Genomic DNA, 13,930 nt, shown 5'->3' with positions numbered 1-13,930 from the left:
ATAGCATCAACTATTTTTTACTATTGCATTTTGAATATGAAGAATATGGCTGATGACAATACTGGCAGACACATCTACCGTACACTCGGTTGCCTTTTCAAAAGTAATCGGTTTTGAAACAAGGCTCCTCACATGGCAAGATTTCATACACATATTAATTTTACAAAGAAAACCTTGCACAAAATACACAAACGCAACTGTCACGAGTATCTTCCGTTGTTATGAACAAAAAAAAAACACAATCCCGTTTGTGGAATTTAACACTTTGAAAGATAATCTAGGGTACATTTTAACAAAAAACGTTTTTGTAACATCATAAATTTGAAAATTGATGGCAGATAACAGCAAACGCTTTTTATGTCATTTTAATGCAACAGCGTGTTTTGTATGAGCAAAAAAGTAATCAAGAAAATGTATATATATCCACTGCACATGAATGATTGAGTGGAACTTAATGATTTATTATCTTTGACATTACAGCTACACCGGGTGTTGTTTAGACCGGGGATTCCCAAAATGGGTCTGCGGATCCCTGGGGGTCCGCAACGACTGCACGTGGGTCCGTAAAGATATTTTAAAAACACAACTGGTACGTTTGGTACAGTGCGTACAGTATTCACTGCAGTAAATTAGTTTTACAATGCGTATAGTGGACAAGTAGTCCACTTTTGAATGGTTCTTACACTGTCTTTTGTATCCTACGAATTGTTTTTTTACGACGCGTCTATGACATAGGAATTCACACTTATTGCTGGTGACATACAAACTAAATAGTGTGTCGAGTCCAGACTATATGTGGATTTGGACTGAAGAGTTTTTCTGACGCAAATAGCTGCTTAAATAAACATGATTACTGTTGATACTGTTTTGTAGTATTTTCCACTGATTACGTGGGAAAAATGATTTGCTGTGAGATTAGGGGTCCGAGAAAAAAACATGTTCAAAAAATGTGGTCCGCGGCCAAAGAAGTTTGGGAAACCCTGCTCCATAGGGTGGAGCTAGACGACTATTTTAAATAACATCCGGGTGGTGGAGCTAGACGACTACTTTAAATAACATCAATGTGTCGGAGCTAGACGACTATTTTAAATAACATCCGTGTGGTGGAGCTAGAGGACTATTTTAAATAACATCCGTGTGGTGGAGCTAGAGGACTATTTTAAATAACATCCGGGTTGTGGAGCTAGAGGACTATTTTAAATAACATCCGTGTGGTGGAGCTAGAGGACCATTTCAAATAACATTCGGGTTGTGGAGCTAGAGGATCATTTTAAATAACATCCGGGTTGTGGAGCTAGAGGACTATTTTAAATAATATCCGTGTGGTGGAGCTAGAGGACTATTTTAAATAACATCCGGGTTGTGGAGCTAGAGGACCATTTTAAATAACATCCGTGTTGTGGAGCTAGAGGACCATTTTAAATAACATCCGGGTTGTGGTGCTAGAGACAGCACTATACTACTACAACGTTTGTCACACGATCAAGGTAGAGGACAATTTTGCCCTAGCTTACTCGAAGAACATGGTTATCCACAGAAAAATCTCATGGGAAGCCAATAAAAATTTTCTATGATTAATTTTTCATTTTCCAGGCGTGAGTGCCCTCTTCATGCCCAGGAATGTTGTTCTACTTCACTCTACAATCTGGTTGCGAAAATCTGCAGGTGTCGTACGAAGTTTGGGTCAAGATTTTTTTTTTTTGACTTGAGTATGAAAAAATATAAATCTAAAATATTGAAGATAAAGAAAAACAACCTATTTAGAATTGCGACGATAAAGGGAGTACAGAGCATGGAGTGTGACGAAACACAAACGAGGTTAACAACGTAATAAGTCGCAACAAAGTAAGTATTCATACAACTTTGACGTTTGTGTCGTTTATGGGCCTACATGTTCCTAAAGTCTAAATCAAACTAAAGCAATACCCAGGCTAAGAGTTTGGTTCCCCAATATTGCCATACAATGTGTAATTAGTACATGTGTACCACAACCACTTCCGACGGTTACAACGTGGAGCACTGGCTATAGATGAGTTTCCAGCGGATTTTATAGAACCGTGTCCATCGTGCTTCATTCTGTCCGCAAATTTAACGGTTTAACAAACCCAGCAGCGAATGAAGGATCATGCATATGTGGTGCTTCCCTTGTCATAATTAATGCCCTATGTATGTTCGTGCTGATTTTGCCTATAATGGTTAAACCAGCGTCGAATTTATCGAACGAGACGAGTAAACAGTCGGTAAATCATACTCTAGAATTTTCTTCCCTATGTTATTTACTTGTAGCCTCTGCTCTTTCATGTTGAAAACTAATGCTAAATTTTGCCACATTCTCGTGGTAGGCTACAACAATATTTTAATTTGTCGAATCTGTAGAAGATAATGTAGAATTGTATTTTATTGCAAATCAACGAAATGATTAAATACTATTAAAATACCCAATCGACAGAGGTAACCGTGCAAAACCTCTTCCGAAATCATACACTGCATGCGTAGACGCGTAAATATTACCAATTGTGATTTCGCAGTGGAAAATCAGCGTTTAGTTTTAAAATAATAAAGAAAAAAACGCACAGATGAAGTTGAAATGAATTCTTGGTTGCGATTTCGCGTCATCAATGGGTATGACGTCACAATGCTGCAGGTAAAGTTTGGCTGAAAACGCTTTGGCTTAGATAAGAGTTGTAAAAAAACGCGTGTGGCGCTGCGGTAAATCCTTTTGTTGTCGAAGAAAATAAGTACCAATTTAGCACCCAAAACTAAAATTTACGTTTAGCGAAGAAAACGCAACCATGAATAAGCAATGCTTATTACCCCTATACAATATTAGTGGTTTCACAAACTCGAATTAAAACATGTGGGCAAGTTTCACATATTTTTTACTGAGGAGGTGATTTCCAGAGTAGCATTATATACCGCGTATACCTTCGAGATCAACACGATGAAAGCAATAGCAGTTATTTCAAATTTCTATCAACTTTGCGTTTCGCTAAACAAATTACAAAAATACGAGGAAAATAACAACGCCGACATACTGCAACAAGTAGCTGTTTTAGTAGGGACCCTGTGCTGAACGGTTATACCTATCCTAAACTACAATTTTTTTTCATTAATATGAGTAAAGGAAGTAACTTATGCATCACTTTTATTTTTAAAATCTATGGAAACACACCATAACTGGAAGTAGTCAAAGTATATTGGGGTTTGGGGACACAGTCAAATTGAAAACAAGAGACAAATGATAACCACAGTGGAAAAAGAGTAATAGTAAGGCAATTCACTTCAGTCCCTTGACTTATTATAGAGCTGAATGTACACATAATATTTAGGTGTTCTGAAAATTGCATCAGAGGAAACGCTGAAATTCTGTGGTTATGTTACATCATAGTGAACTCAAAAATACATCATAGTTACATGATTCAGCATTATTTCCGGTCACTACTACTGACCATTTTCCTCGGTCAGATTCAGGAGTAACAATTCAAATCTAGAACACCTAATTGCTCCACCAGTCCTACTCCAACACAAATCAAATCATCCACCATAAAATTTACAATAAACCATAAAATTCGACATTACTTTAAAACTTAAACAAAAAGGTTTGGGTATTTTCAATGCAGTGCAAACGGTAAAATAATAACATTCTGATGCACTGTGCCTTTTGAAAAACAATTAACATTTTCCAACATTCGTGTTTCACAATTACCAATTGAGTTACCGGCATCCAGCAAAACTACATTGGCTTTTGTAGCAACATCCAACACACACTGATTTAAAAAAAATACTGCATTATTACACTGTGCATAATCATAAAAGCTACAAAACAACATTATTGCAACAGTATTTCCTATTTTCTGGATTGCTTTCTCTTGGCTCGGTTATTGCTAGATGGAACTCTCTTGGGCGGTTTTAAAAATAAACGATGTTTCAAGCCAACAAGAATACTTCCAGGTTGGGTTTGATACATTTCTATCATAGCCTGAAGAGCAAATTTTACCTAAAATAAGAAAATATAATCATGAAGTTGTGCTAGGTTTTATGGGTTAAGAACACAAATCACAGGTTTCTCATAATTCTGAGTATAGAGACTGGCCCATATTGTTATTAACACTGCCATGTTAAAATAAGTTGTTTCGACAAAAACTTATGTCATCATCAGTTTGACTGACGCGATTGGTGTAGCTCCATCATTATCAGCAGCTGACCTGACCGATGTCACAGATAAGGCTCGCGGGGGTGGTGACGTCATTTTGCTATCGGCCGAAACGTCTTATTTTACATGACAGTGTTAATAACAATATGGGCCAGTCTCTTTATACTCAGAATCATGGGTTAAGTTATGGCAGTTAATGCTGAAAAAACTGAGACAACACACACACCTTTTTTGCTAATGCTGTGGGTGTAAGTGATGCATCATAGGTAATAGGCTTTCCAATATATGTTCGCAACTTTACTGGAAATCCCCCATATATTGGCATTAGAGGCAGCCTTGTTTTTTCGTAAACATACCTGAAAATGTCTTTACAAATAGAACATGCAAATGTAGGGTTTAATGTGTGCAAAAAAACAGAAATATAAACTTACTTTTTCCAGTTTTAACATATTCGAAAGCTTGTCTACAGTTTTCAGTAAACATTGGAAGTATGGGCTGTAAAAAAAATTTTGGTAAGTTTTTATGCAATAGAACATTTTTGCATCAAAACTAACCACACCAGTTTCCAGTGCAGCTTTAGCAAAACCAACTCTGTTTTCCCAAACAAGAGAATAGTTTTCACTGAACAAAGCTTCCCGTACCCCACCAGGTGCAATGGAAATAATTTCACCAGCTTTTAATAACTCAACCACTTTGCTTCTAGGCCCAGGGAATGATCCCCAAAATCGAAACAGTCTTGAGAGACCTGTAACAGTAATATTAATTCAAAAAGTCTTTAAAGAAAACCAATAATGCAACCAACCAGGAATTTTAAATGCAAATTCATCCATTACATTTCTGACAACTCGTTTTCTTTCAAGGTAAATGTGAGCAACTAAATAATACAAATCTATGGGAAATGCTCCATGATAGTAGATAATAAGGGCAGGACCATTTTTAGGAATGTTTGACATCCCAACTACTTCATACCCTGTAAAACAGAAAACATTTGAAATATAGATTGATAGAAATAAGTTGGTAATAATTCTCATTTTTTGGAAAAAATGTACTGTCCAGAAACACAATAGGGATAATTGGTAAAATCACCTATAGGTTTTGATGTTGTAATAAACACAGCTGTGATTGTATTGTAATACTAAAAATGTAATGTAGGCCTACTGTTTGCAGTTTGTATAAAAATGTATAACCATAATACTGTTTTTTTTATGAAATATAATAAGTGTTACCATGCCAAATCCAACCATGGCCACTCCAAAACGCTGCAATGGTTTGTCTGTATCCTTCCCAAACACTGTGATTGTGAAATGCATCATAAATAGAGTGTCTCCGACGATAAACAAACAATAAAAGTGCACTAAGGTAAAGGTAAACAACTAAAAGCATTGGCAAAATGAGAAAAATGATGACAAACGGCGATAGGAGATACAATCTCCAACCTGCAAATTAAACACAATGGTAATGTTTTATTGTTTTACATATTATTGTGTAAGCAACATGTTAAGTGCTGTACAAACAATATACCTGGAAAGTAATAGTCCAACCAAACAAAGGCAATGTTTTGATAATAGTTTGCATAATCAAAGGCAACTTCTGCAAACAATGCAAACCAGTGGCTAATGATGGACAGCATAGTTATATTTCACAAGTAAACTTATGTCAGTTCATATGACAAGGCCATACATGTTCTATTATATCCTGATGAAAAAAAAGTCGAAATAACTTCTCATAATCGAATAAAAACGTAAATTTGGCGGAGTTACAGCAAACATAAGTAAGCGTCCAAGATCAGTAATCTGGACAAAATCGGTAACCTAAACACGTGACTGCAGCGGCAAACAGGGATGGTACATATTATCATCCAAGGGGGTTAATTGAAATCACTTACCCTATACCATAGGCGTCGATTTTGTAACATTTTGTAAAATACTAAGGGTGACCGTCCGCCTTAAACATAGACAAACGACCCAAAGTCCGTTTCGTGTCACTTTGTTTTTACACCGAACCATGTTTTTGTAGCACTAAGTTTTAAACACTTCAATTACGGACCCCCTTACTGAAAGCAGCACATTTCTTTTTTTTGAAACTAGCTTTTAGAAACAATACATACGTTGTCACCCCTGTTTGTTTGTGAGGGGTGACATGTCATCCAAGTCACCCCTAAATCGACGCCTATGCCCTATACCTTGCACTGTGTCCACGATAGGTAACTTTGTAAACGTTAGGGTAGGCACGCTATACCTTGCACTGTGTCCACGATAAGTAACTTTGTTAAACATTAGGGTTGTCACGCAATACCTTACATTGCGACCCAATAAGTAGCTTTATTAAACGTTAGGTCAGTCACGCTATACCTTGCACTGTGTCCACGATGCCTAAATCCATGTCATTTGATACTACTTCTTCGTCAACATCCATTTTTTGTTCTACTTTGTAATCGTCGTTTACTTCTGCCAACAGCCAACCCTTGAAGTCATCAAGAAGATTTTGTTGTGCATGCACGATCGCCTGTGTGAGCCACAACGGCAATCTAAAGTGCTGTTTTGTAAATCGGCAGTGACCATAACTCGCCCGAATTTACAGTGGTAATATACTGCTCCATAGAAAACAGAAAAGTGCTGAAACCGTTTTCTATCTTTGATAGCAACGATTGCAGGGCAATTATTTTCTGTGGCCATATTTCTTATTTCCTTACAGGCATCAGTACTCGAGTCTTTCATCATTTTGTACCCTCCGCTGCGCGACAGATCTTCAAGAAACTTGTCTTGCAACTGAAAGTTTTCTGCAATTTCTGGAAATGCTTCCACTTTTCTGAGATGTTCACTTTCGCCACCGTGACTGAGGACTTTGTCTAAAATGGCGCTTGCATCGATTTCTGGTCGGAAATACTTTCAAACAACACCTGCAGTGCATATGTCACGGACATGTGGCAACTTTGCGTAGAACTGAAGGTATATCTACAACAAACATACATCCAAAGTTTTTCGGTTCTACGTCAATTAAAAAATGTAGAAAACCGCACGAAAAGTAGCGGCGACCAAAAATCGTAAACCATTTGCGCTGTGGCGAAAATGACATCACACAAGGCGCCTGCGTCGAAAAATGCATTGTTTAGATAGGAGAAGGCGCCTAATATTGCAGATATCGAATAGTTTCACACATAGGAGAATCCACAGATTACGTTACCTCAAAGGTCAGGACAGGGTTTTACATCACACAAAAATATGTCACTGTGACGTCACAAACGAAAGGATTATTTTCTCCTAATTATCGGAAGACCATAGCAAATGGTATGGCACAAACGACACTACTCTCTACTTCGATAACACGGGAATGGTACGTTTCTTTGCTCTGTGACATTATACATGACGTTTTTTGGGGTGTGATGTCATAACTTTAACTTTACCTGTGTGTTGATTTGAATTTGATGATTCCAACATTTCTAGTTACAACTACATTGCGAAAAATACATTAGTGGTTGATAGTGGCGAATTAAATAAATCATTTATGACGAGAACTCGTAAACAACGCTACTGATCTGCCAGGCAAACAGTGGTACTATGACAGAATAACTTTGTTGCACAATCAGCTAATTTGGTCGACCTTTCTCAAAATTCAATTAACCTACTTATCTTTTGCTGTGAGTGGACAAAACGACAATGCTAAACTGACGGTTGGTCTCTGTCGTGTTTTCAAAAGTTCATGTATCACGTTATCGATCATAAATGCTATGACAACAAGAACACCCTGTCCCAGTAACTGCTAATTTATTATTACACAACTAAGTATAAGACATAATGGGTCGAAACAGCGGCCATCTGTCTGCAGCTCAAATTAACATCAAAATCCGTTTGTTGCACTTGTTTACTTGTTTTTCCCTATTTAATGCAAAACTATACTAAACATATTTTACAACATTTTCCGTTCCTACGCATAAGGCTTGCTGCCAGCAGCACTCGCACGACCAAAGCGCCTTCTATGACGTCACATAACAATAATCTCGCGTTCTCACGATTTCGTTCGCAGCGGTAAAAATGAGACTTTGATCAACTGCATCTCAGAAACCAGTTGCGTATCAAGCTGCTTTTTTCCCAAAAAATGTTTTAAAGTTATGAACATCTCTTAGTTTAATTATTAACGTGTTTGATTTTTCCCTGTCACATGCACTTTTAAGCGTTTAACAGACAAACCAATCACCAAATCCGTTCAAACCAAAGCAACCTGTAATGGACACATGGCAAAGTATAAAAAATGTTAGGCCCAATGTGTCTGACGAAATAATGTTAACACAAAATCTATCGTCCAGGCCTCCAGTTTGTTTTACACAGCATACTTCACAAAGCTCCATCACAAGTAAAAAGCGAGCATGCGGTACATATTGTGAAACAATGGACGTGACGTACATGGTGCATTGTCTGGCGGTAACAAAGTTGCCTATCGTGGACAAGCTACAGCGTGACTACCCTAACGTTTAACAAAGTTATCTATCGTGGACACAGTGCAAGGTATAGAGTGACTACCCTAACGCTTGTAGTGATTTTGGCTTGTGGTAATTCGTATATTTATTGATATTTTGTTTAAAGTTGGTCTTTTGAAACCGATTTATACACTTTTACATTTACACCCGTCTTTCTGGCGCCTTCGCTAGTTATCTCGCTTGCGTTTGACAAAGTTACCTATCGTGGACACAGTCCAAGGTATAGCGTGACTGCCCTAACGTTTGACAAAGTTACCTATCGTGGACACAGTCCAAGGTATAGCGTGACTACCCTAACGTTTGACAAAGTTACCTATCGTGGACACAGTGCAAGGTATAGCGTGACTACCCTAACGTTTGACAAAGTTGCCTATCGTGGACACAGTCCAAGGTATAGCGTGACTACCCTAACGTTTGACAAAGTTACCTATCGTGGACACAGTCCAAGGTATAGCGTGACTACCCTAACGTTTCACAAAGTTACCTATCGTGGACACAGTGCAAGGTATAGCGTGACTACCCTAACGTTTGACAAAGTTGCCTATCGTGGACACAGTCGAAGGTATAGCGTGACTACCCTAACGTTCGACAAAGTTACCTATCGTGGACACAGTGCAAGGTATAGGGTAAATTATTTAATTACACAGTTTGCAAAATTAGCACAGTTTTTTAAATTTATGAAAACTTTTCGTATTATATATTGCCAATGTGCTGGCCAAGACTTCGTGGCAATGTAAATTATATGCTTCGCTGCACAAAGCGTTTAAGCACAACTTCTGTGTGTACGGCTGTTTCGAGACTAAACCAATTCGGTCTTTCCTTCGCTCGCTTGCTGTGGGAAGGTTGGTTTTTATTTATCTGTGTTCATCGATCTCAAAAGGAAAAGTTATGAGGTAAGCTTTGGAACTTTCTTGGACATACCTTTGTTGTGATTCAATTGCGTGACATATTGTAAGTGTCGATTTGTAAATTTGTTCGTAAACAGCCATCCAATACGAGACCGCGATCGCGTTGAAAGATCATCGTTTAAGAGGGACCGTCCGGCTCCCTATCCCAAAGATGGAAGGCCGTTTCGGTCTTCAAGAGGTCCTCCTTTTTGGAGAGTCTTTGTAAACAACATACCTTATGAGGAAAAGTGGCAAAATCTCAAAGATACTTTTAGAAAAAAAGGTATGCTGCAATAAAATCACATATAAAATGGTTATGGGAAGTGCAGCACGTTGGACATCTTGGTCTTTGTTGATTTAATTTTGTAATTGCTTCTGTCATTCAAACTGCTAACAATAAAAAAGTTTTGTCACAGTCTTACTATCTTTGTAAGTTATGATTGGTTTTTCTTTTCTGGTTTTGTTTTGCATAATCCTTTCAGTATTTGGTTTAATATTTTCTATACAGTTGGTGAAGTTACCTATGTGGAGTTGTTTACTGATGAAAATGGTAAATCTCGGGTAAGTTTGTCTCAGATGCAGTTGTTTTGAAAAGTGTGCTGTTGCTTTCTGTACATGTCAGGAATTTAAATTCCCAGAATAACTGAAGGGCTCACTTAAATGATGATTTTATATGGATGAAAAAAACACTATTGGTTAATCTGGTGTAATGCAATAATTTCAAACATATTTAAAGCATCATCATAAAAACCAAGAACATTGCTTACTGGTTATCTGTATAAAGTATTTTATGACCTTGCTGCATATAATTTGAAGTGAATTTTCTAATATCCCTGGTTTCATTGTAGCTAGGGTATTGTGCTAATGTCTTGGTGCATTGCGTCCTATTTGATAATTCACGTTTGAATTTTGTTTTGTAAAATCTGTAGCATTTACAAATTCTGCCTGAAAAACTATTTGATGAAACTTGGCATGCTATGTGGAAATGTTCGCCTGATAGTGTTGAATAAGAACAAGCCATTACTGGTGGGACTAAAGTGTGCCCTTGGGAGTTCAAATCCCAATAAAATAAGAAGTTAATAGTTTAATAGTCCTTATGATGTTCCTTTTGTCAACATGTTTCTGCTGGATGTGGTTTTCAAATGCTGATCTTGTCGTCGATTGTAGGGTTATGGGTAAGTTGGCGGGTTATTGTTTTGCAACTGTTGTGTATTTTTTACTTTGAAACTCTGATCTGGATGGTGGTCCCTTGTCCTTGAAACGAGCCTCCGCTTATTCAATACAGTACAGCAGTGTTTTATGTAACTGGTTGAAATTATGAAATGTTATGTTACACAAAAGTTTAAAAAAAATCCATGTCAAGATTGCATGCAAATTGTTGTCTTGGCTTGTACACGTTGATTGTTCTAATTAGTACAAGAACAAAACCAAAGTGCTGGTTGCAGTAATATTGCCAGACTCGTGATTTAAGCTTGTGAATTGGTCTTCGTTACACATCCTGTTTAGGATAAGTTTTGTTGACATTTCTTTAAATTAAATCCAATGAGCTTTAGCTGCTTGATTTTCTACACATGTTGAAGACCAGCCGTTGTTTTTGATGAAATATGTTGGCTTTAGGGAGGTTTTGTACTTTATTTAATCAACCATTAGTTCTGTAGCTAATGATCAAGATCTGAAGCTTTGTCGGTTTGTGATGCAATTTGGCAGTTGGCTGATAGTTTGTTACAACAGGAGGTTTGAAATGAAACACTGCTGTACTGTATAATGTTGAATCAGTTAAAATACCCATTTCAAATTATTGATGGTTTGTTGTCCAGGTAAAACTTGTTTGCCACTGGCATTTGCAGTAATTGATCTTTGTTCTTTACTTTATACCAAGACTGAAGTAATACTGGTTCACACTAGTCTGGAAAGTGTACTTCAGATAAAAGATGATTCAAAAAGGATTATTTGTTTGATGTGATCAAACAGTCATGAAAGCATGTGTTTAATATATTCATAAGTAACAAATTTTTGCAGAGTGGTTGAATTCAAAGACAAGGAAACATGTGAATTAGCCATTGAGAAGATGAACCGCTTTGAAATAAACAACAGAAAGCTTGTCGTTAAACCTGTAAGTATTCCATTAATCCACCTATTACCTATTTCTTAACATCAGTGTTTCATTCGACTTATAGGATTATGAGGGTGAGTTAGTAAGAAAGATGTTGATGAGGGATGGAGGACCAGCACGTGGACCACCCATGCCTGGTCTTCCCCCACCAATGCCTGGCAGGCATGGTCCTCACCCACCAATGCCACCCCCCATGGGTAGAATGGGCATGCCTTCTCAACAAAATGATCCCATGCCACCAAACTTAGGACCCATGGGAAATACAGTCTTTGTGGCAAATGTAAGTTTTTCCTGATACTTCAAAATAAAATGTATGTTTTTCAAAAAATGACACCTGTTTTTACAGTTGGATTATAAAGTCACATACTCGAAGCTGAAAGAAGTATTTCAGCTTGCTGGACGAGTTATTAAAGTTGATCTTATGCTTGACAAAGACAACAAAAGCAGAGGAATGGCCACCATCACTTATGATGATCCAATGGAAGCATCCCAAGCAATTTGTATCCTTTTGGAACTTGTGTGTGGGATTAATCAGAATCTTAAATCTCTTCCCACTATTCATTTAATTTTTGTTGGGAGAACTTTCTTTATATTTTTACATTACACTTGGTGGTTACATTCTTGACTTCAGATAATAGCAATGCTGCACAATCAAAAGCTGTTTGACCGAACCATGATTGTGAAAATGGACAAAGGTAACCCTAATGAAAAAGGAATGCCTGAGTTGCCAAGTGGCCTTTCAGGCATCGGGCCTCCATTGAATATGCGACAAAGAGATTCTGGAGGTTAGCAAATCTGCATTGACATGTGTGTTTTTATATGTCATGGCATTAATACTATTTTTATGTGACCAGGCATGGGTGATGGACCAATGGGAAGAAATTCGTTTGGTTTGGGAAGCAGTAATCTACTGGGTATAAATATAATACTGTTGACATGCTAATATTCCTACTTGTCTTAATAGAATCCTCAATTTTAGGTGGCAATGGTGGAGGCAGCAGTGGTTGGTCACCCATGGGTGGCTATGGCAATGGAAATGACATGGGGTCTGTAAGAGACATGCACAAAAATGGTGCTGGTTCTAATCCTCTTGCTGCTGGTCTGAGTGCTTTAAATCAGCAAGCTAACAGACTAAGTGAAACTCTGCAAGCAAATTCTATTGCAGGTGAAACCAGTTGTTTAATAGAATCATTGTAATGTACAAATGCATAGATGATGATACTCAAGTCTCGTTCGTCTTAGTTGTTTATACAAAGTGCCGACAAAAGAACGGCCGACTGATATGCGTCTACCAACTGTTAATCTCTGCCATTTAGTTTGTCGAACATCCGACTAATAATCTGCTGTTTAGGCCTGGCAGGTGGAGGTGGATTGGGTCTGGCTGGGATAGCAGGTTTGGGCCTTGGTGATTTGTCCAGTATTGGACTTGGCGGAGGTGGAAACAGAGAACAAATTGATCAAAGATTGCTTGACCAGCACCGACTGAGGTTGCTTGCTGCTGCAAGGGGCTTGTCTGATCGGGAAAGAATAGAAATGTAACTTTTTTGCTTTAGCTGTGATATTTAGTGTAATGTAATAAATTCTGAATTGTCAACTATTAGGGACATTGCCAGAGTTGACAACAGGATTCGTGACATTGACAGAAGTCTTGTTGCAGCATCTGAACGAGGAAATTACAATCAACAAAAACACCCACCTATGCCTCCACCATTGGGAGCAATAAAACAGGGTTAGTAATATTTAATTTACTTTTAAGGTTGTTACTTGTTATTGCAGCATCTTCTTACTTGTTTCTGCTTAATAGATTCAAGAGGTGGTTCAATGAGAATTCCAGGAACAACTGTGTTTGTAAGAAACCTTCCATTCAGCTTAACTTGGCAAAAGCTTAGAGACCGATTCAGTCGTTGTGGTAAGTCGATTTAAAGAGCTCATTTTCTGTGTGTGGATTTATTAAAAATCACCGCGATTCAACTTCTATTAGGTTTACATTTCTAAAGGCAAGATACAAAAAATTTATTGAAGAATTTACACCATTAGGTAACGTCATGTATGCGGATATAAAGATGGATAATGGAAAGTCACGAGGTTTTGGAAATGTAAGATTTGAGTCTCCAGACCAGGCCCAAGCAGCAGTCCGACATTTCAATGGTCTGGAAATGGAAGGCAGGAATATAGAAGTGCATATTGACCACAGAGGATAATACTTTCATGTTTTATTTTGAATTGCTTTTGTGATAATGTGTTGTTACATATTCAATAAATAATGTTTCTAAAGAAAGCTTGTTCAGTTACAACTCCTGCAA

The 13,930-nt window shown here is 37.6% G+C and overlaps 2 protein-coding genes across 4 annotated transcripts; one reads left to right on the top strand and one right to left on the bottom strand.

Annotated features, from left to right (window-relative positions):
* Positions 1 to 3,142: 3,142 nt before the first annotated feature.
* LOC145902477 (DGAT1/2-independent enzyme synthesizing storage lipids-like) lies at positions 3,143 to 5,869 on the bottom strand. The gene is made up of 7 exons (XM_082990467.1): positions 5,675 to 5,869; positions 5,380 to 5,589; positions 4,956 to 5,123; positions 4,708 to 4,898; positions 4,585 to 4,648; positions 4,380 to 4,519; positions 3,143 to 3,997 (listed from the first exon to the last, which is right to left on the bottom strand). The coding sequence occupies exons 1-7, from the start codon at positions 5,781 to 5,783 to the stop codon at positions 3,848 to 3,850; spliced, it is 1,032 nt and encodes a 343-aa protein (XP_082846593.1). The 5' UTR covers positions 5,784 to 5,869; the 3' UTR covers positions 3,143 to 3,847.
* Positions 5,870 to 9,410: 3,541 nt separating this feature from the next.
* On the top strand, positions 9,411 to 13,905 carry LOC145901308 (myelin expression factor 2-like). Of its 3 annotated transcripts, XM_082988926.1 has the most exons (13): positions 9,411 to 9,520; positions 9,613 to 9,797; positions 10,023 to 10,083; positions 11,534 to 11,627; positions 11,692 to 11,907; positions 11,974 to 12,127; positions 12,266 to 12,412; positions 12,482 to 12,541; positions 12,607 to 12,792; positions 12,979 to 13,162; positions 13,229 to 13,356; positions 13,432 to 13,536; positions 13,665 to 13,905. In XM_082988926.1, exons 1-13 carry the CDS (start codon positions 9,516 to 9,518, stop codon positions 13,826 to 13,828), a joined length of 1,689 nt encoding a protein of 562 aa, XP_082845052.1. In that variant the 5' UTR covers positions 9,411 to 9,515; the 3' UTR covers positions 13,829 to 13,905. The 3 variants fall into 3 exon arrangements, with proteins under 3 accessions (XP_082845052.1, XP_082845054.1, XP_082845053.1); XM_082988928.1 differs by lacking the exons at positions 9,411 to 9,520; positions 10,023 to 10,083 and having other exon boundaries at positions 9,657 to 9,797; XM_082988927.1 differs by lacking the exons at positions 9,411 to 9,520; positions 9,613 to 9,797; positions 10,023 to 10,083 and adding an exon at positions 10,119 to 10,689.
* The last annotated feature ends 25 nt before the right edge of the window (positions 13,906 to 13,930 follow it).

This window comes from Ascidia mentula, chromosome 5 (assembly GCF_947561715.1).
Source record: "Ascidia mentula chromosome 5, kaAscMent1.1, whole genome shotgun sequence".
In the NCBI taxonomy this organism is placed as follows: Eukaryota; Metazoa; Chordata; class Ascidiacea; order Phlebobranchia; family Ascidiidae; genus Ascidia; species Ascidia mentula.
The sequence above is the reverse complement of the archived record's forward strand: the minus strand, read 5'-3'. Positions and strand labels throughout refer to the sequence as shown.